General features: G+C 51.0%; 4 protein-coding genes and 2 non-coding genes across 6 annotated transcripts; 3 read left to right on the top strand and 3 right to left on the bottom strand.

Moving 5' to 3' along the window:
- Nucleotides 1–557: 557 nt before the first annotated feature.
- B0T23DRAFT_218081 (uncharacterized protein) lies at nucleotides 558–3,665 on the top strand. The gene has a single exon (XM_062833681.1). The coding sequence runs from the start codon at nucleotides 969–971 to the stop codon at nucleotides 3,603–3,605; it is 2,637 nt and encodes an 878-aa protein (XP_062690052.1). The 5' UTR covers nucleotides 558–968; the 3' UTR covers nucleotides 3,606–3,665.
- Nucleotides 3,666–6,118: 2,453 nt separating this feature from the next.
- Nucleotides 6,119–7,303, top strand: B0T23DRAFT_217896 (uncharacterized protein). Its single transcript, XM_062833676.1, has 2 exons — nucleotides 6,119–7,035; nucleotides 7,127–7,303. The coding sequence occupies exons 1-2, from the start codon at nucleotides 6,509–6,511 to the stop codon at nucleotides 7,206–7,208; spliced, it is 609 nt and encodes a 202-aa protein (XP_062690051.1). The 5' UTR covers nucleotides 6,119–6,508; the 3' UTR covers nucleotides 7,209–7,303.
- A 645-nt stretch (nucleotides 7,304–7,948) lies between these two features.
- On the top strand, nucleotides 7,949–8,033 carry B0T23DRAFT_t316. The gene has a single exon. It is a non-coding gene; the product is annotated as a tRNA-Ala (tRNA).
- Nucleotides 8,034–9,573: 1,540 nt separating this feature from the next.
- On the bottom strand, nucleotides 9,574–11,250 carry B0T23DRAFT_217848 (SGNH hydrolase-type esterase domain-containing protein). The gene is made up of 2 exons (XM_062833675.1): nucleotides 10,879–11,250; nucleotides 9,574–10,825 (listed from the first exon to the last, which is right to left on the bottom strand). Exons 1-2 carry the CDS (start codon nucleotides 10,910–10,912, stop codon nucleotides 10,020–10,022), a joined length of 840 nt encoding a protein of 279 aa, XP_062690050.1. The 5' UTR covers nucleotides 10,913–11,250; the 3' UTR covers nucleotides 9,574–10,019.
- A 3,482-nt stretch (nucleotides 11,251–14,732) lies between these two features.
- On the bottom strand, nucleotides 14,733–14,824 carry B0T23DRAFT_t304. The gene has a single exon. It is a non-coding gene; the product is annotated as a tRNA-Glu (tRNA).
- An 896-nt stretch (nucleotides 14,825–15,720) lies between these two features.
- Nucleotides 15,721–21,124, bottom strand: B0T23DRAFT_217808 (phospholipid-translocating P-type ATPase). Its single transcript, XM_062833674.1, has 2 exons — nucleotides 16,884–21,124; nucleotides 15,721–16,799 (listed from the first exon to the last, which is right to left on the bottom strand). The coding sequence occupies exons 1-2, from the start codon at nucleotides 20,717–20,719 to the stop codon at nucleotides 16,178–16,180; spliced, it is 4,458 nt and encodes a 1,485-aa protein (XP_062690049.1). The 5' UTR covers nucleotides 20,720–21,124; the 3' UTR covers nucleotides 15,721–16,177.
- Between the last annotated feature and the right edge of the window lie 145 nt (nucleotides 21,125–21,269).

The following is a 21,269-nucleotide window of genomic DNA, read 5'->3' as shown; positions in this document are numbered from 1 at the left end:
TTTGCCCAACGCTCTTTCGCATACAGCCAGGCCAAAGCTCTTTAGATCGGGAAGTGACTAGACATGAGCTGTAGTGCACGGCTATTGTCGTTACCGAATTTAGCCTTGAATGTTGCTATCGTCGACGTAGACTATTGCTTCTCGTTTATGATAAACAGGGGAAGTCATCACGAGCAAGGGGACAAGACCGTAACATAAAGCTGCAGCGATCATTTTGGACACCATACACAGGAAAGCGTACCTGAAACAGAGCCATATGTGAGCAATGTGTCAGCGGAGGAGAGCAAGCGAGGCAAGAGTGACGATAGTGCGGTGAATTGTGAATTGCAAGTGAATGGGAAAAAAAGAATTGAACAAGACCTCAAATCGAACTGACGGCCTTTTGCTCGAGGGACCCACCGGTCACGGACCATTTTGCAGTCTGTGCATATGCGAGTTTTGAGTCTGCGTCTCACCCCGCTCGACCATGCGGACACAACTTTTTCAAACCGCTCAGTCCATTTCGACCTCGCAACTTTCTCCGTCACCAGTATCACCACCCAGCCAGGAACTAGCCCATCTTCGCACCAATCGTCTTACACCCCTTTCACCACCAGGGTCCGGATACTCCTTCAAGGGGCCCGACATAAGTCAACATCACCAATATCGGCTTCCATCAAAACCGTCAATTGCTGCTCCCCTAGGCCGTCCCCCTGCCCGAAACCTTTCCAGGTGGGTGACGAGACCAGTGCCCCACTGCAATTCACTTGGGATTCAACGACGCGTCGCTTTCAGCCCACGCTCAGCACTTTCTCCAGAACAACACTGGCCAACATCACGCCTCCCATCAACCATCGGTTTTTCCATTGCACAGCTCATTTACCTACTCTATTTTCGGGCATCGGTTCCCTTGCTCTAAGAAACTTTGGTGAGATAGAAAACATCATAAAAAGACGACAACGAACAAGGCAAACAGCAAACCAGCAGTCATGTCGTCAAAGCCCAAGCCTAAGCGGCCAAATGCCGTACGCCGCATCATGGAGCGTGAAGAGAGCCGCGAGCGCCGTTTCAGGGAGGCTTCGGTAGCATCTAACGGAGGGCCCAGCAACACTACACCTGCGCCTACAGCAGCAGCACCGCCTAAGCCTAACCGACCCAAGTGCGCCAACCCGAAATGTCCAAAGCCCAATGTCGTCGACGGAACCTGCCAGACTTGTGGTATGGTCGCTGATGACAGCAACATTGTCTCGGAAATCACATTCGGTGAATCTTCTTCTGGTGCCGCCGTTGTTCACGGTACTCATGTCGCCTTTGATCAAGGCGGGATCCGCGGCGTTGGTGGTCTTGCATTCCGCCGTGTTGCTGGCGGTGGTGCTTCTGAAGCCCGTGAACGAAGTCTTCGCGAGGTCAAGGCTCTTATGCAACAGTACTCCTACCAGCTCAGAATTGGACAAAGCATCAGCGATATTGCTTTCCGCTACTACAAAGCCTGCTCACACGCCAACTTCGTCCAGGGTCGCCGTAAGCAAAATGTGGCCGCCATCTGCTTGTACGCCGCTTGCAGGGCGGAAAATAACCACAAGATCATGCTCATAGACTTGGCTGATCTCCTCCATACCGACGTTTTCGCTCTTGGTCGTGGCTACAAGGACTTCCTCAACCGGTTTCCTGAATTTCTCACAGGCCCTCGGCCCATTGTGATCGAGGATCTCATTTACCGTTTTGCTTCCAAACTGGAGTTCCTGCACGACACCAACAAAGTAGCCTTATCCGCTGTCCGTATTGCGAAGCGCATGCAACACGACAACATCACCCATGGTCGTAGGCCTGCTGGTATCTGCGGTGCGGCTCTCATCATGGCCGCCAGAGCTCACAACTATCGCCGTACTGTCAGAGAAGTTGTCTACATCGTCAAGGTCACAATGGCCACCATTCAGGAGCGAATGGATGAGTTTGCCAGCGTACCCGCTGCCCAGATGACTGTACAAGACTTCGACAACGAGGACCTCTTGAAAGCGGCTCCAGAGCACGATCCCCCCTTTGTCTACAAGCAAACAGACGAGTGGAAGGCCAAGCACACCCGCCCTAAGAAGAGGAAGAGGAAGGAGGCTGGAGACGGCAAGAAGAAGGGGACCAAAAAGATCCGGACTAACGATGGATCCTCGGCCGCACCCCAGACTATCGACAAAGATGGCTTCGTTGTCCCTCCAGTTCCCCGGCAAGAAGGAGACAGCGATTCTGATGTTGAGGCCGAGGCTCTCATTGTTACTGCAGTTGCTGGAGAAGAGCAACAGCTCAAGACATTGGTTGAAGAGTACGGTGAACTAGATGAGGAAGATGAGGATGAAGACGGCGATTCGCATTCCGATTCGGATTCGGACGATGAAGAGGAGGATGTTGATCCCAGCAGCGAGGTCGCCTTCGCCAAGGCTCAAGGTGTCGACATTGCCGCTTCTGGGGCCTCCAGCAATGGCGAAACATCCGGAAAAAATGGTGACAAGGAGAAAAAGAGAGGGAAGAAGCTCAGGAAAATTACGATGCCCATCACCCAGGAATGGCAGACGGATGAGGCTCTTTTGGAGAAAGAGATGGAGGGCCATCTGCACGATCCCGAGTTCCTCAATGCCGCTCAGGCCGAAAAGGTTGCGACGGACAAACGTGTTGAGTCGCAGAAGAAGCTGGCAGATGCTCGGAAGAAAAAACAAGAGCAAGCGCAAAATGCGAAGCAACAAGCCGCCAATTCTTCCTCTGTTCCTTCTGTCCCTGCACCCGCCTCTGCCCCTGCTTCTACCTCTGGTCCTACTGCCGACCCTCCTCCTGCCCCCACCAGCACCGAGCAACCCAGCACAACCAAGGAGACTGACACCGTCATGGAAGACGCTGGTGCTCGCGAAGAACGCCAGGATGTACGGGTCACAGACCGCCCCAACCCACCCTTATCGACGCAGTACACGCGCCCCGAGTACGTCCCCAACAAAGCTCTGGACGACCCCATCGTTCACGAGCACGAGTTCGCCGACGATCCTGAAGTCAAGTACTGCCGCCTAGGCGAGGCCGAGGCCAAGATGAAGGAGCAGATCTGGGTCAATATCCACGTGGACTTCCTCCGGTCCAAGCAACAGAGGGTGTTTGACGCGAAGCTGGCCGAGAAGAACAAGGGTCCCAACTCGAACAAGCGCAAGAACAAGAAGAATCGGGTTGAGGACAACGGCGGCGTGCCCGAGACGGCTGAGGAGGCGGCTGTCAACATGATGCGCAACCGCGGCATCAGTACCAAGCTTGATTACTCCAAGCTTGGCCAGATCTTTGACTTGGACTTCAACGAGAAGGGACCGGGAAGTAACGAGGCAGATAGCGCGCTGGCTAGTGAGGCTGGCGATGCCACCGAGGACCACGGCAAAGAGCGCGAGGGTTCTGGTAGTGCAGCCGCTGCGGCTGTCGAGAGCGCTCCTGCTGCCGAGGAAGAAGTGCAGGAAGAGGTGGAGGACGCAGCACCTGAAGAGGAATTCGAAGAGGAATACAATAACGAGGACGAAGGCGGATATGACGATTACGATGAGGGTGGAGAGGATGACATCAACCCCTTCGCCGATGACGACGAAGTAGATGACGAGGACGAGTACTGATTGGTTGGTGGTTTTGGTCTTTGCATGACGGAAGGATTCATTTGGAGCAAGCGAGCGTTCTGATCTTGATGAATATCTTAGCATAAAACCCCCACCCATATAGGTGTATGTTATGTAATAACTAGAGGAGCATATCTAGACTCGAGAACACAAGTTCAGAATAGGCGATTCGGTTATCACAATATCTGGTCGCCTGGTAGTTTCTGTGTATTGGTGATCGTATGTCTATTGATACATAGCGAATCCCCATCACATCTTTGGCCTGCTTCCCTATCCCTTCCTGCATTATCCTTCTGGGATTTCACACCCAGCAAGTTTCGCTCAGATCCTTCTGGCATGTAGCCCTATCACTATAGCAGGAAAATGCGATGGAAGAGATTGTCAGGCACAGCTATGGCAATTGTCTATTTTATATCTCAAAAGATAATGAGAGGAATACAGGACAACCATATATCCTTCTCCCTAGTCATCGAGCATGAAACGACATAGTGCTTACAGCGCTCGATCGTTACTTGGGTTTCTCGTGTGAAGAGGTTGGAGATGGTTATAGCCGACTGGCTAGTAGTATATTATCAAAGCCCTGTCCATCTTGGCTTTCAAGACTTTTGTCATTTGATATGTCCAATCCCGAAACTTGGCTACCGTAAACTCCGTGGGCTAGCTTCAACTATTGTTAAGTTGTGCCGGTCTAGGTAGATGTTAACTGTCACAGATCTATTCTAGGAAAGTAGTTGAGATAAGTTGAACACACTGCTACACGGGGGCACTGGCGCGCGTCTTAAGGGGTTGCGTCTTGATCATGTCGACACCGTGATCTTTATGGGTTGAGACGAACGCCAAGAAGTCAGGAGTGTCGTTCATCCCGTTGAGACGTTATCCGAAGCATGTTCTGCGCCCGTTTGCCCTCGCAATCTGGATTGGTTATTTGGTTGGGAAGTATCTATTCACATATGTAGTATCTGGATTGCCTCCGAACGGACCAGCGGACTCGGACGTCGGATGTCGGATGTACGGAAATGCATCTGTGACGGAAGGTTAACGTTGACACTTCAGCTTCCTTCCCCGCACTCCATGTGTCAACGTCAACGAACTGTGGGGTTGTCGGTGGCAGTTGCGGAGATGGTTAGGTTCGCTTCTCGGGCTGTGTGGGGTAGGGTAGCGTACACTACCGTCGGGCAGCCCTGCCCCGCCGCTGTCCTCGCCGCTATCACTAGCGACGATTTTAAGCATGAATAGTGGAGCATGGCCTAGGCTTTTTCGGAACCCCTCACATGCTTTGCAATCTTTTTCCATTTTTTCTCAACAAACATCTGCGCAAACGTCGAGCCAAGATTCCCAACAAACTTTTATCCAAATCTTCTCTCTCCACTCGAACCAATCAACCGAGCGAACGTCACACCTGTTTAATGGACTTCTCTATTCAAACGATAAAGACAGCGATAACGACCAGCGGCAATATCGACATCATGTCCGCCACTGCACTGGCGCCGACCATCTGTTTTATCGTCATTTCTGCCATCTCCGATGCAGACGCATACGTTCCACCCGTTTTTGTCAAGGCTCAAAGTGTCAATTTTCGACGGAATTATCTTGCTTGCATGCATTCGGAGTTTTGGTGATGCACACAATGCTCAAGGCCCATCAGGTGGGGATCGTCCGAAGCTGGAGTTCGGCCTTTGTCCTTGGGAGCGCCGATCACAACAATACAGGTGTGCACAAACGTACACTACATATCTCCTCGCTTCGTTATGCCTGGTCTCTGTGTTCACTGTTATCTCGGCATTGTGTCCTTTTGCTCACAATGAATCACCGGATTTGAACATCTTCTCAAGTGTGGAAGAAAGGCTGAGAGGACACCATCATGGCAAGTGCCGTTTTTAATGCGCCTCTGATGAATGCTGTCGGCAAAAAGGATAGCTTGGATAGAGCAGTCCCATAATATCTGTTACCATATTGTGAGCTAATGGCTGCAGCCGGATCGATGCACCCCGGGTTGATACTTCAAAGAGATGTCATCTATTTGGAGATCATCCATCTTCAGGGCTGACCATACCCATCACGCCCGGACAACGAAAGGGGAAGTCCGGAAGCCAGTCTGCCACCGATGATGGCTAAAGCGCGAGAGAGGCGTGAGAGGTTCAAGGGTAGGGGACTCAAACTCACGGCCGAACCGAAAGCCAGTTTTTGATCTACATGTGACTACCTCTCTCTACCTTGCAGACTTTCTCAACAGAAGATTACGATGTGGTGGAAGAAAGCAAAGGGTCGTTTCAGGGCGACTTTGTATCGCCAAATCGCATCTCAGCTTCTGGGATCAGGATAGCACCACAGCGGGATCGCGGCACTAGCAGGTGGAACTTGGGCACCTCAGTGGATGCAGCTACGCTAGTGGCCTAGGCAACTGGGGGCGCCTCCAAACTTGGATCTCGGCGACAACGGCATGCCGGATCTGCCTCGGCCAATTGCTCGAACTCCATTCATGATATAAAATCTCTGAAAACAAAATGTCGCCCCTCCTCCTCGGTCACGGTTTGCGGAAAGTTGTTTCCTGTTACATCTCTCTCGCCCGTCTTACTTGCCGTCCTTGGATAAAGCTCTCAACAGCGACCACTGCGACCTTGACACCCCACGCATTACTGTCCCTTGGCAACCAAGAACCTTGTTGACCACCCCCCTTCCGTCTTCGGAAGCTTATCAAACCTCAACATCACACACCTTATTGGCAGACACCCTTCACTTCCTGCCAGTCGTCATAACGGTCACCACGGCAAACAACATCGGCTCAGCCCTGCTACTTTTCCACCTTTCTCAAAACACGACATCGTCCCCTTAGCTGCGCGGACCACCAACCTCGCCCACAAGCGAATCTATCACACATCAATCACCGTCCAAGCCAAACCATCATGTCGCAAACAATGGAAAAGCTCACCGTCGTCGAGGCTGCCCCAATGCCGGCTAGCCATATCAAACCCACCAGCTTCTTCACCGCGCGTTCCCGAGCCTGCTGCAGATGCAACGAGGAAGGCTCCTCTCACGACCAGCAGTGCATCAAGGCCCAATGCACACATGGTTACTGCACCGATTGCCCCCAGCTGGACTCGCGCGGCAGGGAGGTGATTCCTCACTCGTTCCCTTGCAACTGGGTCTGCAACACGTGCTCCGAGGTCCACAGCGTTCTCTCCATCCTCGTCAAGAACGTCGAATGCAAGTGCGAAAAGCCGACACTACAGGCTATTTACGACCAGTTTGGCCGCATCTTCCTCTACTTCCGCAACGACCCCGCTGTAGACGACTTGACCGATCCGGCTAAAGTACAGGAGGCGGCCTGGAGGGTCTGGGAGGCGGGTGCCGAGCCGTGGTTGCCGCATGTCATTGCTGCTGAGGAGGCGATTGCGAGGGCGAGTTCCAAGAAGGGTTGGAGTCAGTTATCGTAGGTTTTGTCTTTTCTCGTTCTCCGGTGTTTGAAGGGTCTTTTGACTTGTCGGATGGCTCAACTAACTGACCTGTTTCGACACCTCTAGTCAAGCTAGTTTCTCGAGTGAGGATCCCCTCGACATGGACATGTCCGAGACGACGGAGTCGGTCGTTAGCGACTCGTATTAAGTACGGGAGCAATCAGCTTCAACTGCTTTCGGCTGGATCGTCAACTGGTTTCCACAGTGCCACCTTCTTTTGATAGCGACGTCATTGCTCGACGTTTTGGTCATTATTTCGGCACCACGACCTCCGACCTCACATTTCTATCAGCACTATTACGACTTCCGCTTTCAGTATTATCTGAGCTGCCTTCCGATGTCCCAATCGAGGGCGATCACTATCATTTCGTCTAAAACTTCCGGGGAGGAGCGTTGCATGGAAAAGCGGGGTTTAGGCGTTGGAACTCTTTTCTTTTATACAGGATCATTTGCTTTTCATCTACATAAGCAGCGAGTGGCGTTAGGATTAGCAGGATGGACGTTTTTTTACACACTAGGGCCAGTCTTTTGACCTTTGCGTTTAGTATCCATATTATAACACTGATACCCTGGTTTCAGTACGTTAGGGGACAATGAAATTGAACTAGATTTCCACAAACCCAGCTATTCATCTGCACTCTTCTTCTCTCTTGTGTCTTGTAGTGCCTCATCTGTTGACCAAGATGGTAAGTTATCTTGGCATTGGTTGATCCACACACATGGGCCATGCTTACATCATCGAAAGTCCCTCACCTTCTCTTGTCCTTTTTCTTCTTTCTCTTCGATCAACGACTTCACCATTCATCCTTTCCATACCTCGTATTAAATCTCACTCAGTTCACTTTGAGATCATAAGCCAAACTCATTGCTTCCATTCTCACAATTTCCGGGCGTGTGGCTCAGTTGGTAGAGCGTTCGCTTAGCATACTCCCCTGTATGCGAAAGGTCCTGGGTTCGATTCCCAGCTCGTCCACATCCAGTTATCGAGTCATTCGAGATTCATTTTTTGTCCAGGGTTGCTCATCTTCTGATCTTTTACTCTTTGTTTTTTCCAATTCCCCCATCGATGCGCGGCGGGATAAAAATGTGAATCATTGAGGGTCTATGAGAAGTCGCTTTTTGGTTTCCGTTCGAAGGGGTCTTGACAGGACATTAGCTTGTCTGTAAAAGTAGTTCCTTTACTGGAGGAAAAAGAGAAGAGAGAGAGAAAAAAAAAAAAAAAAAAAAAAAAAAAAAAAAAAGCCTGAGAAAAAGGAAACAAAAAACCTGGGCCGTACCTGGTTTAATGCCTCTCAACTTGCGCAGCAGGCTCATACATTTTCCTGATTACACGTTTGTGTCACCTCCCTTCGTTCGTACCAGAATCTTCGTTGAACAGTCACACTTCCATGTGGGGAGCTACACAAGGTAAGGTGGTTGTGAAGTGACCAGCATCCAAGACATGTGCTTTTCAAGAAGAAGAGAAGGAGAAGGAGGAGTGACAATATGAGTAACGTTGACGGTAGGTGAAGCAAGTACCATAATGAGAAAGAAGTCTTGGGGGTGAGCTTGGCTGTCTGTGGTACGTTTCACGGTCAGGGATGGTAGTGTAGTGTGGTGTGGTCTGGTGTAACCAAAAATGTTTTAGGAGCCACCATCTGAAGACGTTACATACAGCTTTGAATGTCTCTTTGGCGTACGTAGCTTGGTTTTTTGTTCTCGGAGAAGGTTCTTGATTCTGGAGTTTGAAGTAGTGTAGTGTAGTGTAGAAAAAACAACAGTGCAAAAACACAGACGATGTTATCATGTCGAGCTTGGGGTTGGCAACAAGTTTCAAACTTGGTACTTATACATGGGCAGGTGGTTGATAGTGTGAATTGACTGAGACCATGTCTAAGGTTACACTAATTTTGGAAAGCGCTCAACCAGCTAGCTATGTACCTAGCTATCTTGCCTTTCCTGACCTTTACGATAACTTCAATTGCCTTCGCCCACATATACAAAATATGGAAGTCTAGATAGTCGGTCAATCTTTCCAACACAATCAACAGCCAAGACGGTTACCGGTACGGCCCTTTTACGGGCCGGACAAACCACACTGTCGGTATAAACCAGGATTAAATTTCGGATGCTTGGAGCGAAGCATTTGCCACAATGTCGATTGATGCAAGCCAAGAGAAGACCAAGATACCAAGCTTTCGATTCCGACTGTGTACCTACATACCAAGACCTGACCCAACAAATCGATGTAAAATGACGCACGTAGGAATAGCCACATGGCGTCAAGGTTGTGATAGGTTTGAAAGAAGCTTGAATGAATTGCTTTTTTACTCACATTGGTTGTAGCGATATGGTCCGTGACCAATTTATCGTTAACGATGTGCAATACATGGTGCAATCCTTCGACTTGCTCCCCATCTTGGCGCGGCGGACGGATCTACGTTCACCAACTAGCCCCTACAGTGCGGAACAACCCAACCTCGTGCCACATCTGGGAGGTTTATCTACAGGTTGCTCGTTCATTCCTATGGGCGATTAAGCGGGTATTGGACGATGACACGATAGGCCTTTTATTGAGCAGCCAGATATCGAAAATTCACGATAATTTCGACAAGACGGCCGGCATTGAGACAGTACGAACTGAACGACGACAATGAAGTTGAAATCTTAATGTCCTTCACGAAGATGGAAAAAAGGCATAATAATCACACCAGAGAAACAAAATTCCTATTCTTCGCTCCATATGACCTATTCATTATCATCTAATACCCAAGTCGTTCAATCAGTCATCCATAAACGCCAACACGAAGGGGGTATAATGAAAAAAAATCATTAACCAAAAAAAAAAAAAAAAACGTCGAAAAAAGTATGCTCCGTAACTCCAGGCTCCGCCAGCCATGCAAACCCATCCCTTTGAACATCGGTTCTGTCTTCTTTATTTCTCCGGATTTCTTCAGCCAGTCGTCACGGTGCGGTGGTATTATGACTTGAAAACCTCCGCCCGCTTCCCAGCTTTCTCTTTCACCATCCTCGCCGTGACCACCCCGCTATCCGGCACGCCGCCGAGAGGCTCGGGCGCCTGGAGCCACTTGAGGTTGCTGGCCTCCACGAGGCCCTGGAACCATATGTTGGCCATCTTGCGGTACCCGACATCAGTAGGATGGGTGGAATCGAACATGTCTTCGGGGATCGGGCCCTTGGTTGCGTCGTGCATATCCACCAGGATCACTCGCTTACCCGCATCCCTCATCCGCTGCGCTAAGGCCTTGTACTGGTCGTTGATGACCAACACGCGCTTCTCAGTGGCCGGTAAGGTGTTGATGATGAGCGTGCTAAGGATAACCACAGCGCGCGGGCTGGCGGCAAAGACTTCGTCGATCATGGCCCCCATTCTGTCGCTCGCTGTCGAAATGTTGAGATTCCCTGCTGCGTCATTGGTGCCGGCATTGATGAGGACCACGTTGGGCTTGTACGCGGGCACGGCGGTGTGGGCCTTCGCGTGGACCTCGTGGATTCTGTAGCCTGGCCAGCCCTCGACATCGTTGTCCTGCATGGTGCCGTGATGACGCGATCCAACCATGTTGACTGGGTTGCCGAGCTTGACAATGGCATTGCGCAGTGAATTACGGTAACCGTTGCCGTCGGTCGACCCCTGCCCATACGTTATTGATGCGCCAAGTGGCATGATGCGTAGGCTAACGCCGTTACTGAGGGCAGCAACGGCCTTGCCACCATTGCCGAAGGTGTCGGTCGGAACGCCCTGGTTGGCCAAGGGGGTGGACAAGGCTAAAAGTAGGTTGTTAGTCGGATAGCTCGTGGCAGACTTGGGGGATACTCACCCATCAAGAGGGCCTTTAACGATGGAACCATCATTTTGTCGAAGTAATTTGAGTTTCTGCTGGAAGAGTATGTCGGGATGTGTATTGGTACCAATGCCCAGTTGTTCGACTCGGTGACTGAGGGTTATAAATGGCCTTCCAGAATCGAGGTCGTGCCGTCTCTTTGGTGTCCCCGGTGATGCGTCAACAAAGAGTTGGAAACAAAGGCGACAGTCAGGCACCAGACAAGGAATAATAGTCCGGATGAAATACCGGTAACACTTGTGGTTGATATTGGGTGTGACTGAACCGGTCGAGAGGTGTTGAGCCGTCAGGTATGGAAGTTCCTTTGATGCTGGGGAATCGACAGGCTAAAAGTAAGACGACGTCCGGATTGTAGCACGGAGGCGGTATGTGATACTACGGTGGGAGTGTCAAAGGAGGGTTGGGTGACATTCATTCGAAGAGAGTTTGAAGGAGTCAAAACAAGGAGACACAGGGAAACGGCAGGATATATGGGGAAGCCGAGTTCGTGGGAACCGGGGACGGGAAACCTCTCGATGGGTTTACCCATCAAGCTTGACCCGTTGTCACCTCATCCGGGCTAGACAGCCGAAGCTAGTGATGGCTGTGGCGGATGGCGGACATGATGATGATGATGTTTAGTCACCTACAGTGCGCCCGTACAATACAATATATCAAAACCCCGGCCATGGTACCGTCCCATGAAGCAATGGCAGCAGCATTGGCTAGTGATGCCTTGACAGCCGGGGCACTATTGAGAGTGGCCGCAGAGTGACATAGGCGGGAGGGAATGAAATCTTGCCAAGCGGGAACGTGGTGTTGAACTGAGCCTGTTGGAGGCGTTGTGGGTCTGAGTAGAGTTTGGGACAAGTCAAGACCTCTAGTGCTGACCTCGCGAGCGCGAGATTCAAGCTTGACATTTTCTCGTGTCTGCCCGATGGAGCCCACCCCACCCAGTTACGATGTGTGACAACGGTCGCCACGGTCGAAACAAACGAAGCCGAGGGAGGAGAAGCGAGGAAGTGAGTGCGACCAGGGAATCCTGGGTGATGCGAGGATGGATCGGGTCTTGGGTAGGATCAACCGAAGTGCCCCTGCTAAGACTCGGCAGACAGGAGACTGGGAAACAGCCCAGTCGAGACTTCCCTTCCACTTGGGCGCCCTTTCCAAGAGGAACTTTTGGTCGCAGCAGGTCGCGCTGGCAAATGGTAGCGTTGGCTGTTGTCTCTGCTAGCGTGAAGACAAGAAGCTGGGCGGGTTTTAGGCGTAGATCACCCTCAGCTTCTTAACAGTGGCTAGCTGGAAGCCTACCGAGCAAGAGTCAGTACTCCAGTCTGGCCCGTCATACAGTGGTTTGAGTTGTTCTGTTTCGTCGATCCCCCTGTGCCGCCCAGGCTTTGTGCCTGAGATATGGAATAAAAGAAGCTTTGTATGACGTGCTACCCCTCGCCAAGTCGACACGGCGCATCTGATCCTCACGACTGTAACCGTCATTGATTGTCTTTTGACATCGTTTGTCTTCGGCATTATGTCAGTCACTTCATCTGACCTGCAAAGGGTCCAAAGGATCTACACAGTAGTGTATTATCGATCCAATGTTGAACTCATGTCGTCGTTCTGGACCGCTCACCGACAAAGTGGATGTGAGGTGCTCGCAGGTCCCGTCTCTCCCTCGCTGCTGCCGTACGTAGTATGCAGTGCTGCGCGCCGGCCGGTCTGGCACAGCTCGCCTCAACGCGCAGATGCATGCACATCAGCTCCATTTGACACCTCCAACCGTCAATATTTGGCTTTGTGGCTGCAGCCCGCAGAATGCTTGATTGGAATAAGCTGGGCCAACCAACGGGAGGTGCTCATCATTACCTTTATCCTTCTTCTCGGTTGTTCGTTGGATGCTCCTACGAGTCATTTGCTTCCCAAGGAATCCGACCGTCACCAACCTTATTGCTCTCGTTGTTTTTACGTGTCTGTTTCCTTCACCGGACCCCACTCCCACTAGTCTGCTTTATGGAGGCATCAGCTTCGAGCGCTGGGATCCATCTAGGGAGCGTTACACTGTAAATTACGGGCCGTTCTAGCCCTACGCAGCGGGGCTGCGCCTTCTCAAGTCAATGCCGACGAGGGTGCGATTGAATTTTCACCATGCCAACACAACAAACGTCCCGTGTTCCCATCACAGTTCCCCAATTTATCTTGTCTCTCGGCCAGGACAATCCTTGGTATCGGGCTTTGATTTAACCATCGCGTATCTTTTGTAGCGTAGGAAAGAGGTCGCGATTACAAGGCATTACCATCGCGCATCGCCTCGGTGAAAGTGCTCTTGAGAACCGCCCAATCAGAGCCGTCAATTAGCCCTCATGTTTGTCGTCCGATGATCCGTGACATTTGGGCCGTCCGAGAGCCATGCGCCAGTGGGGGGTGCTTCGGCATCTCGCCAGAGCCTTGGGCGGGCCTTGACCCTCAATAAGCTTCAAAGTGCCGGCCATCACCTACTGCTGGCTGGCAATAGCTATGAACATATCTCACGAGGATGACCAGGTTACCAGTAACAAACGTCCGAGGAATTTGAGAATTGATTCTCGAGTACACTCGCCGCAACCATGGGGAAATCTATACTACAGCTCTCTTTCAATTCGACCCTCTTGGACGTCGATGCATCCGTTGCGCTCACAAGGCTCGGCGGCTTGACCACACCATTTCGAATTTGACAGCTCAAAGTACGTTACACAGATCTCATTCATCAACCCATGTCAGTTCATGGAGCCGATGACACCCTGACTTGCCCGAAACAGCACGCCGAACAGAATGCTTCGGCCCCCTGCTCAAAACAACCATTCAAATATGCAGGGCATAGCCAGCTGGAAACCAACAGGATAAAGGGGAAATTAAACACCATACCTCAGTGTAATTTTGCGGCCTACGTTACATACCTAGGAGTTCCGGGTACGGATTCTACTATAAACGAAACCGTACAGTACTCATTTTTCACCCACGGACAGCATTACAGCAAAGAAAAGGCGAGCTCGAGACATGATCGGAACACAAGCTCACTGAAATATTGCAACACTCGCTTCACGCTACCGAGGAACCTTGCATACAAACCTCGATACGAAATGGGGCGGACATAAGGAACAAAGCCTTCTCTCCAAGACGAACCATGTCACCACGGTCCCCACAGACTTGGCGAATACGATGTACAAATTGTACGATAAATGGATACACTGTGAGGCCACTACGCCAGTGTTGTGAAAATTTAGGAGATGGAGCACTGAAAACCATGTCACCGGGGGGTTGCAAAAATTTCATCGGTCACCCAGCAGAGAAAGAAGCAGATGCCCAGAGATCTCTGACAGTTTCTCCCTCAGCCTTTGTACCACTCTCTGGCCATAGCCAACCCTGCCTACCACGTGCTATCGCGACGCCACTTTGAACTTTTCCGGAGTTGAAGCGAAAAGGTTTCCTATTTTGGAATCTCAAGCAGCCAAGGCATGCCGAGAAGGGACAATGGTAAGGTGCCGGTTACAGTTGTTGTTTTGAGATCCCGGACGTTTGAAACGGGAGTAGTAGTCTCCAAGAATGGCTGCTGCAAGAAAGCACGACAAAACAATTTTGTATCGTCTTGCTTGGGTTGTTGTAGTAGTTGTTACAAGAAAGTAGGAATGGCAGATGTCTTCCCTGCCCTGAATGTTTCAACTTCACTACACCCAACGAAATTAAGTAAAAAAAACAACAACAAAACATTACGGACACAAAAGGAACAAGGGAGGAAAATCAATATAATGGTAAGAACGAAGCCCCGGATATCCTTGGAAAAAAGAAGATGAGAAAGATAGAAAAAAGAATGTTTGAGACTCGGATACCGGGAGTCGAACCCGGGGCTGTTGAGAGAGCAGTCACTCCTAAGAAGTGAGAGTCAACGATGTTACCGCTACACCATACCCGATTGAACGGATAAGGTCCGATTGTTATTGAAAGTGCACAGACAGCTTGTATTTATAAGCCCACTTATACTCAGCCCTAAAGCCTGTCATCGATATGTACAGTTCAATGCTGAACCGAATTGTCCCAAATCTTGCAAGGATAAACTGACTTGCTTCGTCTGGCTACACACTGCACTGACTACAAAGGCATTGGTTTAATTTCAAACGACATATTTGACATAAGGAACGGCGTATTCGCAGCAAGATCACGCCTTGATCATAGAACGAAACGAACTAGCTAGATATCAATACGTTTAGGTAAGTTGACCCGATGTCTCTAGTGAAACAAACAAACCTTTACCGGGCTGTGTAACACTCGACGGTTTCTATCCGTGCAACCTGCCACACCCGCTTCAACGTTGGGAGTCCTCTCCAATCCCAAATTCTTTAATAAGAAAAGAACGAAATACACACACACCACCATAAATACGCCGCTCTCCTCATAAAAAGATCCTATCTCATTGGATTCACTGTCCCAGCCACATTCATCAGCACACAAGCAACCAAATAACAACAGAGCTCTCATGACTCTTAACCTTTGCTACTATACTGCCCGTGTTCCAGTACGAATAATAGCGGTTGCCTCCCAAAGTAACTTTCTAGCACATACCAACTTGTCAGCATCGTGTCCGCAAATTTTTGATTGAGTTACTGGGTTTCTTCATCCTTCGATTCTTCCTCCCGGTTGCTGGATCGGCCTGGCTGACTGATTGACTGACTGACATCCTCACTGACGACCAGGCTACCAGCTACCAGCTACCAGCATAAGTTACTTGATTCGATATTTCCGCTCGTGGTCGCCCAAAATCAGTCAGGAGGAGAAAAACAATTTAAAAAATTTAAATATTCATTCTTTAGGTTCAAGGACAACTTTCTCTGTGCCCGATTACTCAAGAGTCACCGTTGCGGTCGCAGTCATAGGTGCTCAGACACAGGCACAGGCACAAGTACACAAATCCCACGGTTCCCATGTCTTATGTACCGTAGAAACTGGGAACCAGGCTTTGAGTTGGTTCGTTGTGCCTAGTGCCTGGTATTCGCGTGACTGTTGGTCAGCCATCACCAAGGGAGATTGATAGGTGGATGACCGTCGGCCCGAGTCCCATCGCCGTCAATGCCCACCATGTTCCACGATGTTGGGCAGTTGGTGTTCCAAATATCATCTATGAAAGATATGAAATCTATAATGTCATGTACGAAAGGGTATCTCGATGCGTATGTATCCAAGAGAAGCAATCCAAAGACCAAACTATTCCCCACTTACACTCACTGCCTTCCACAATCCAGACAAGCAGAGAGCATCCAACCTCGAAAACCTATTTCGAGATCTGAAGACTCTCCACCACTGCCGACTCATGCTGTCCCTCGCTGTCTATCGTCGAACTCTCCTCAACCCTGTTCTTCTCATTATCCTCCTCTTCCTTCGATATTTCCTCAGGTTCAGGCCCATCGCCCTCATGCCCAACCCTAGCCATCCCCTTCAAAGCCTCTCTAACGGTTTGCTCCCGCTCCAGAGCCTGCCAAAGTTCCACATCCCACTCCTCCACGTTCCTTCCCTCACCACCTGCTTCATCCCAAGCCCACATGGGCCCTGCTCCCCTCGCTCCTCCTCCTCTCCCGAGTGCAAGGAGTCCCTTCCATGTCTCCCACTGCATCCATTTCCTCCATCCCAGCCTCCATAGTCCGGATATAATCATATTCCGCTTGGTGGATTTATAGCCGAGTTCAACAGCGGTGAGCAGGCCGACGGCCGCAAAAAGAGCAACCCACCAGGCTGGATCAGGGCCGAACGAGGAAAAGAATCCACCGCGGACTGCGTAAGGCCAGACACCCGGGGCGTAGGCGCTGGCGAGGAAGATCTGCCAGATCCACCAGCCTGCAAAGGTAATACCGAATGCGCCAAGGATTATGCCGGTCTTGTGGTGTGTGTCAATGATGCTGTTGTTGGTTGACAGGTTAGGGTTGTGCCTAAAAGAAAGAAGAAGAAAAAGAGTGAAAATGGGTGAGGGGACAAAAACGTACAGCAATTTCAAGTTGGTCCAGACAATGGCGACGGTAAAGACCAAATTGCCCACGGCAAACAGACCATTATCCTTCACCGCAATCCCACCGTAGAGACCCCAACACACCCACCAGACCACCACACCCTGTGCAACAGCCGCCACCATCCATCCCAGATACTTCCGCAGATTCAACCCGCCGTCCCTCTGGCCCCAGACATACAGTTCTGGCACGGCCATTAGCGTTTCTGCGCTCAGGTCCTGTTCCCACACTCCGGGGACGATCACGCACAGACTTGTGAAAAGCGTGTTCAGCACCGTCAAACTCCACGATTCGTAAAGACTGGTGCCTGTATATCCAGTGTAGCGCTGGTACAGCTCGGTAGGCAGATAGAAGAACATCTCCTTCCAGAACGTGGCAACAATGAACTTGGATGTGCGAGCGTAGTTCCATCTCCCGTGTACTAACAGGAGGCGGGAGAGGAAGCGGAACTGTGACACGGCGTAATCAGCAACTCGCGCGGCTTGCAGACCTTCCCGGCCCGAGATGCCTACGCCGACGTGGGCAGCTGAGAGCATCGCCAGATCATTGGCACCATCGCCGATGGCGAGAGTAAGTGGTGGTGTTCGTTTAGGTGTGATCAGATAGGCGAGGAAGCCCTTCTTTTTGATGGTGCTCGGTTGATGGGAGTGGTTACGGATGGCGGTAACGAGCAAGGCTTTCTGGGCGGGGGAGGCACGACAGCAGATGACCGAGTCAATCGTCGGGATGAGGCTGTAAAAGAGTTCTTTGGCATTCCCGTGTGTTGCCGGTTCTTCCAAAGCAGCCAAAGTGTGACCGTCGATCACTACTACGGTGTGGTTGGGAATCGCAGTAGGCATGGTTTCGGCCCGGATGTTTAGCTCGTCGACAATGTCCATGATTTGACCTTCCAAGTTTCCTTTGGTGGCGTCGAGGATATATATGTCGGAAGTAGGACGACAAAGCCGAGCCGAGTGGGCGATGTTGATGGCCGTTTCACGCTTGTCGCCAGTGAGCATCCATATTTTGATGTTAGCTCGTCGGAGACGCTCAATTGTCTCTGGGACACCCTTCTGGAGTTTGTCTTCGATTGCCGTGGCACCGATGAGGTCCAGGGTCTGTTCGATCAATTCACCGGCCGCTTCGATGCGCTCTTGACGATCGACAAGACTCGTCTCTGCGTCGCGGTAAAGCTTCTTCCATGTGTTGTACTCAGACTCGGACAAGAACCGTTGAGCGAATAGAAGTGTTCGGAGGCCCTCGGTTGCAAAATCATCAATGTGCTTGAAGCATCGAGTGAAGATAGCACCCTCATCGCACACGGAAGGATCGTCAAGGAATGCAAACTTGTCTGACACTGACGCCGCTACAGCGTCCTCGTAAGGCACATCATAGGATGCTGTGCGAACGGTAACCTGGGGCCTGAGGCGATTTTCTGGTGCAGACAGGGACATTCTACCCACCTCAAACGACTTACTACGATTGGTGATTGGGCGCTTGCTAGGTCCAGCAACGCTGTTCTGTCTGGCAAGGTTGATGCTGCGGCGGATTGTAAGGCTGGGCCGGCCGCCAAAACTGTTACGTGGTTCTCGAGCTTCACTCCTGCGTTGCATTTCATGCTCAACCTCCAAGCTCTTGCGCACTTCGTTAGCCTTTTGTATTGCCAACTGTGCCATCCTCAGCCTTGGAAGAATGACGGAGTCGGCGCCCTTGGTAATCAACCATATCCTTTCATCGGGACATCGCACGATAATGGACATGCGCTTTCGCTTGCTGCTGAACTCTATCACGTCGAGGATTTGATAGGTGCGCTCCAATTCAGTGCCATCACCGCGCGATATACGGAGCGTGACGGACTGGGAGGACCGTTGAACCACGAGAAACCCAAGCTCTTGAGCGGCTTTGACAAGAGCAAGCTCATCGGGTGAAGCGGCCTGGAACTCAATCTCCCCGTCTCTGATTTCTGGCAAGCAGGTGTGGCAGAGGGCCATAGCAAGAAGATACTGAATTGCCTTCCTCGAGAACGGAGCCTTTGGGCGCAGCCTTATGTACTCAAGTAAATCCTCAGTCGTGACCTCTGGCTGGACATGGTCAGGCCGACCAGTCGACCGCCATTGTGAAGATGACCGGCGCGGGTTAGGTGAATGAACTGACACAGCGGTTGTTGTCTTTGTCAATGCGTTGTCGTTTTCAAAAGTCGGTTCCAACATAAGGTTGAGCTCTTTGCCCTTCGTTTTCGTTTGGGTGAGCCCTTGTTCTTCCTGCTCCTTCACAATATCCATCTCATGCAACCATGTCGTTCCGGCGATGCTCATCTTTCGGAACTTCATGACATTCTCAGTCAAAGTCCCTGTCTTGTCCGAAAAGACGTAACCGATCTGCCCTAAATTCTCGAGAATGGTGTTGGTGTTGCACTTGGCTGGCGTGTCGGTTACTTTGTCGTACATCTCCAGGTCGGAATTGAGCATTAACATCTGCCCAATTTTGACAATCTCCAAGCTAACGTATAGCGCCAAAGGAATGATATTGTTGAACTGGATGAAAAATCCGATAATGATATCCTCAAAGTCGACTCCCAGGTGCTTCAAGTACCATGCCTTGCGCTCATAAGCATTTTTCCAGATCAAATAGCCCATGGAGCAACCGACGGAAAGGGAGATGACCACAACAACAAGGCTGATGACAATCCTGTTGGCAATTTTCTCCATGGCCGGCTTCTTTGCTTTGGGGTGCCGGTTGGCGTTTCGTCGGAGTTTGCACTCTTCTCCCGTATTGATGACCATACCGATCGCGCATGTTGTGTTGCGTAGCGTGCAGCCTCTGTACACCACTTCATTCAAAGTCAACGGCAACGTTTCACCGTCCACGGTTACTCTTCCGTCAAATCGATAGAGGTCCGGATTGGGATCCTCCACCACGAACTCGGCCTGGCAACTGGCAATGCCTTGTATGGTGTTGCAACGCTGCAACGCCTTGGATACCTGCTTGTTCTTCAGATTCGTCTCTCCGTCGAGGGCCATTGTCTCGATGTAGGCCATGGAATTTTCGCCGTCGGCGTACAGCAGCACGATATCTGCGGGAACATCCTCGTCGCGGGAGAGCTTGATGACATCGCCGACTTTCAAATCCTTCCATTGCGCGGCATGCCATTGATATTCCGAGTCGGGGATAACGTCTTCAACCGCCACTGTTTTATTGTCCTGTGTTCTTCGTAATCCAAACCCAGTCCGCCAGTCCTGTCGGCTGTCAACGTGGCCTGTGGGTCGGAGGACGGTCGCGCTTCTTGCATTTTCCACCTTGTCGAGCCGATGGCGTTTCCAGTCATCGTATCCCTCCTTGACAACAGTAAGAAATACAAAGAATAATAGGGGAATGATGGTTGTGAAGTTTCCGGTTGTACTGACGCCCGGAATGGTTTGAGGAACACCGACGCAAAGGAAGTAGAAGTTGGCCAGGCGCGAGAACTGGAAGAATAACTGCTTCGGGAGGAAATCGTAGACGGTGTAGCGGGATGTCCGAATCGTGTTTGGTATATATGCGCTCCCTCGCCGTTCGTCGATCAGGGGTTTGTCATGATGGGGTCGTAATGGGATATGTCGGCCGTCTTTTGAAGGCGGCAGTTCCTTTTCTTGAAATATGAGCTCGAGGACGTATCTCCGATACAGCTGTTGTGTTGAGGCCTTGATAGTCCTGGTCACCGTTGTCGCCGATGTCGCGGTCTTGCGCAAAGGGGCCAAGATGCCGGTTTTACTGAAGATGCTGAGGCCCTTTTCGAACGAAGCATTATCGACACTGGCGCCTCCCTCGTCGGCCGTGCTCCTGGTAAAGCTCCTCATGCTGTTGCTTGTCCAAGGGTTCTGAGGTTCATGGCGTCGCTTGTCAAGATTTGGAAATGGTGGTGATTAGGTTGCGCCAGCGCAATTGTTGTTGGTATCTCTACGCAGTAAGTGTAGAAGTCACGGTCATGTCATCGACTCGAAGGATTGGCGGGCCGATCAGGTCATCACAGGGGCTTAGCTACGGTATATCATGGGCGGTTTGCCTGCTGTCATTGATCGTTGCGGCGATGGTGGTCAGCTCCCCGGCTTAGGTCTTCTGTGGAGCTGCGCGGGCCCTGGGAAGAACCCGAGAAAATCTCTAGAAAGCGGCGGCCCCAGACTGGACCGAGTGCATCAAAAGCAAAGCGGAAGCGAGTTCGGATTGAAACGAGCGACGATGTCGGCAAGAAGCGACTGGAGCGACAAGTAGTTGCGACCGAAGGGAAGGAAGATAGGTACTGTACTGTGTGGTGTCCGGGCAGTGCAGTGTTTTGGCCGGAACAGACGGAAATCGAAATTAATGACGAAAGTCAGGAACAGAAGGTGGGATGAAGATGACAGGTAAAAA

Source organism: Neurospora hispaniola (genome assembly GCF_033458365.1).
Source record: "Neurospora hispaniola strain FGSC 10403 chromosome Unknown B0T23scaffold_7, whole genome shotgun sequence".
Lineage (NCBI taxonomy): Eukaryota > Fungi > Ascomycota > Sordariomycetes > Sordariales > Sordariaceae > Neurospora > Neurospora hispaniola.
The sequence above is the reverse complement of the archived record's forward strand: the minus strand, read 5'-3'. Positions and strand labels throughout refer to the sequence as shown.

What these genes read in the sequence shown, in the direction of transcription:
- B0T23DRAFT_217896 (XM_062833676.1), top strand. Translation starts at nt 6,509, where the DNA reads ATGTCGCAAACAATGGAAAAGCTCACCGTCGTCGAGGCTGCCCCAATG. An exon ending in AAGGGTTGGAGTCAGTTATC is followed by an intron (nt 7,036 to 7,126) that starts GTAGGTTTTGTC and finishes CGACACCTCTAG; the next exon opens with TCAAGCTAGTTTCTCGAGTG.
- B0T23DRAFT_217848 (XM_062833675.1), bottom strand. Translation starts at nt 10,912, where the DNA reads ATGATGGTTCCATCGTTAAAGGCCCTCTTGATGG. An exon ending in GTTAAAGGCCCTCTTGATGG is followed by an intron (nt 10,826 to 10,878) that starts GTGAGTATCCCC and finishes ACCTACTTTTAG; the next exon opens with CCTTGTCCACCCCCTTGGCC.
- B0T23DRAFT_217808 (XM_062833674.1), bottom strand. Translation starts at nt 20,719, where the DNA reads ATGAGGAGCTTTACCAGGAGCACGGCCGACGAGGGAGGCGCCAGTGTC. An exon ending in TGGACCAACTTGAAATTGCT is followed by an intron (nt 16,800 to 16,883) that starts GTACGTTTTTGT and finishes AACCAACAACAG; the next exon opens with CATCATTGACACACACCACA.
- B0T23DRAFT_218081 (XM_062833681.1), top strand. Translation starts at nt 969, where the DNA reads ATGTCGTCAAAGCCCAAGCCTAAGCGGCCAAATGCCGTACGCCGCATC.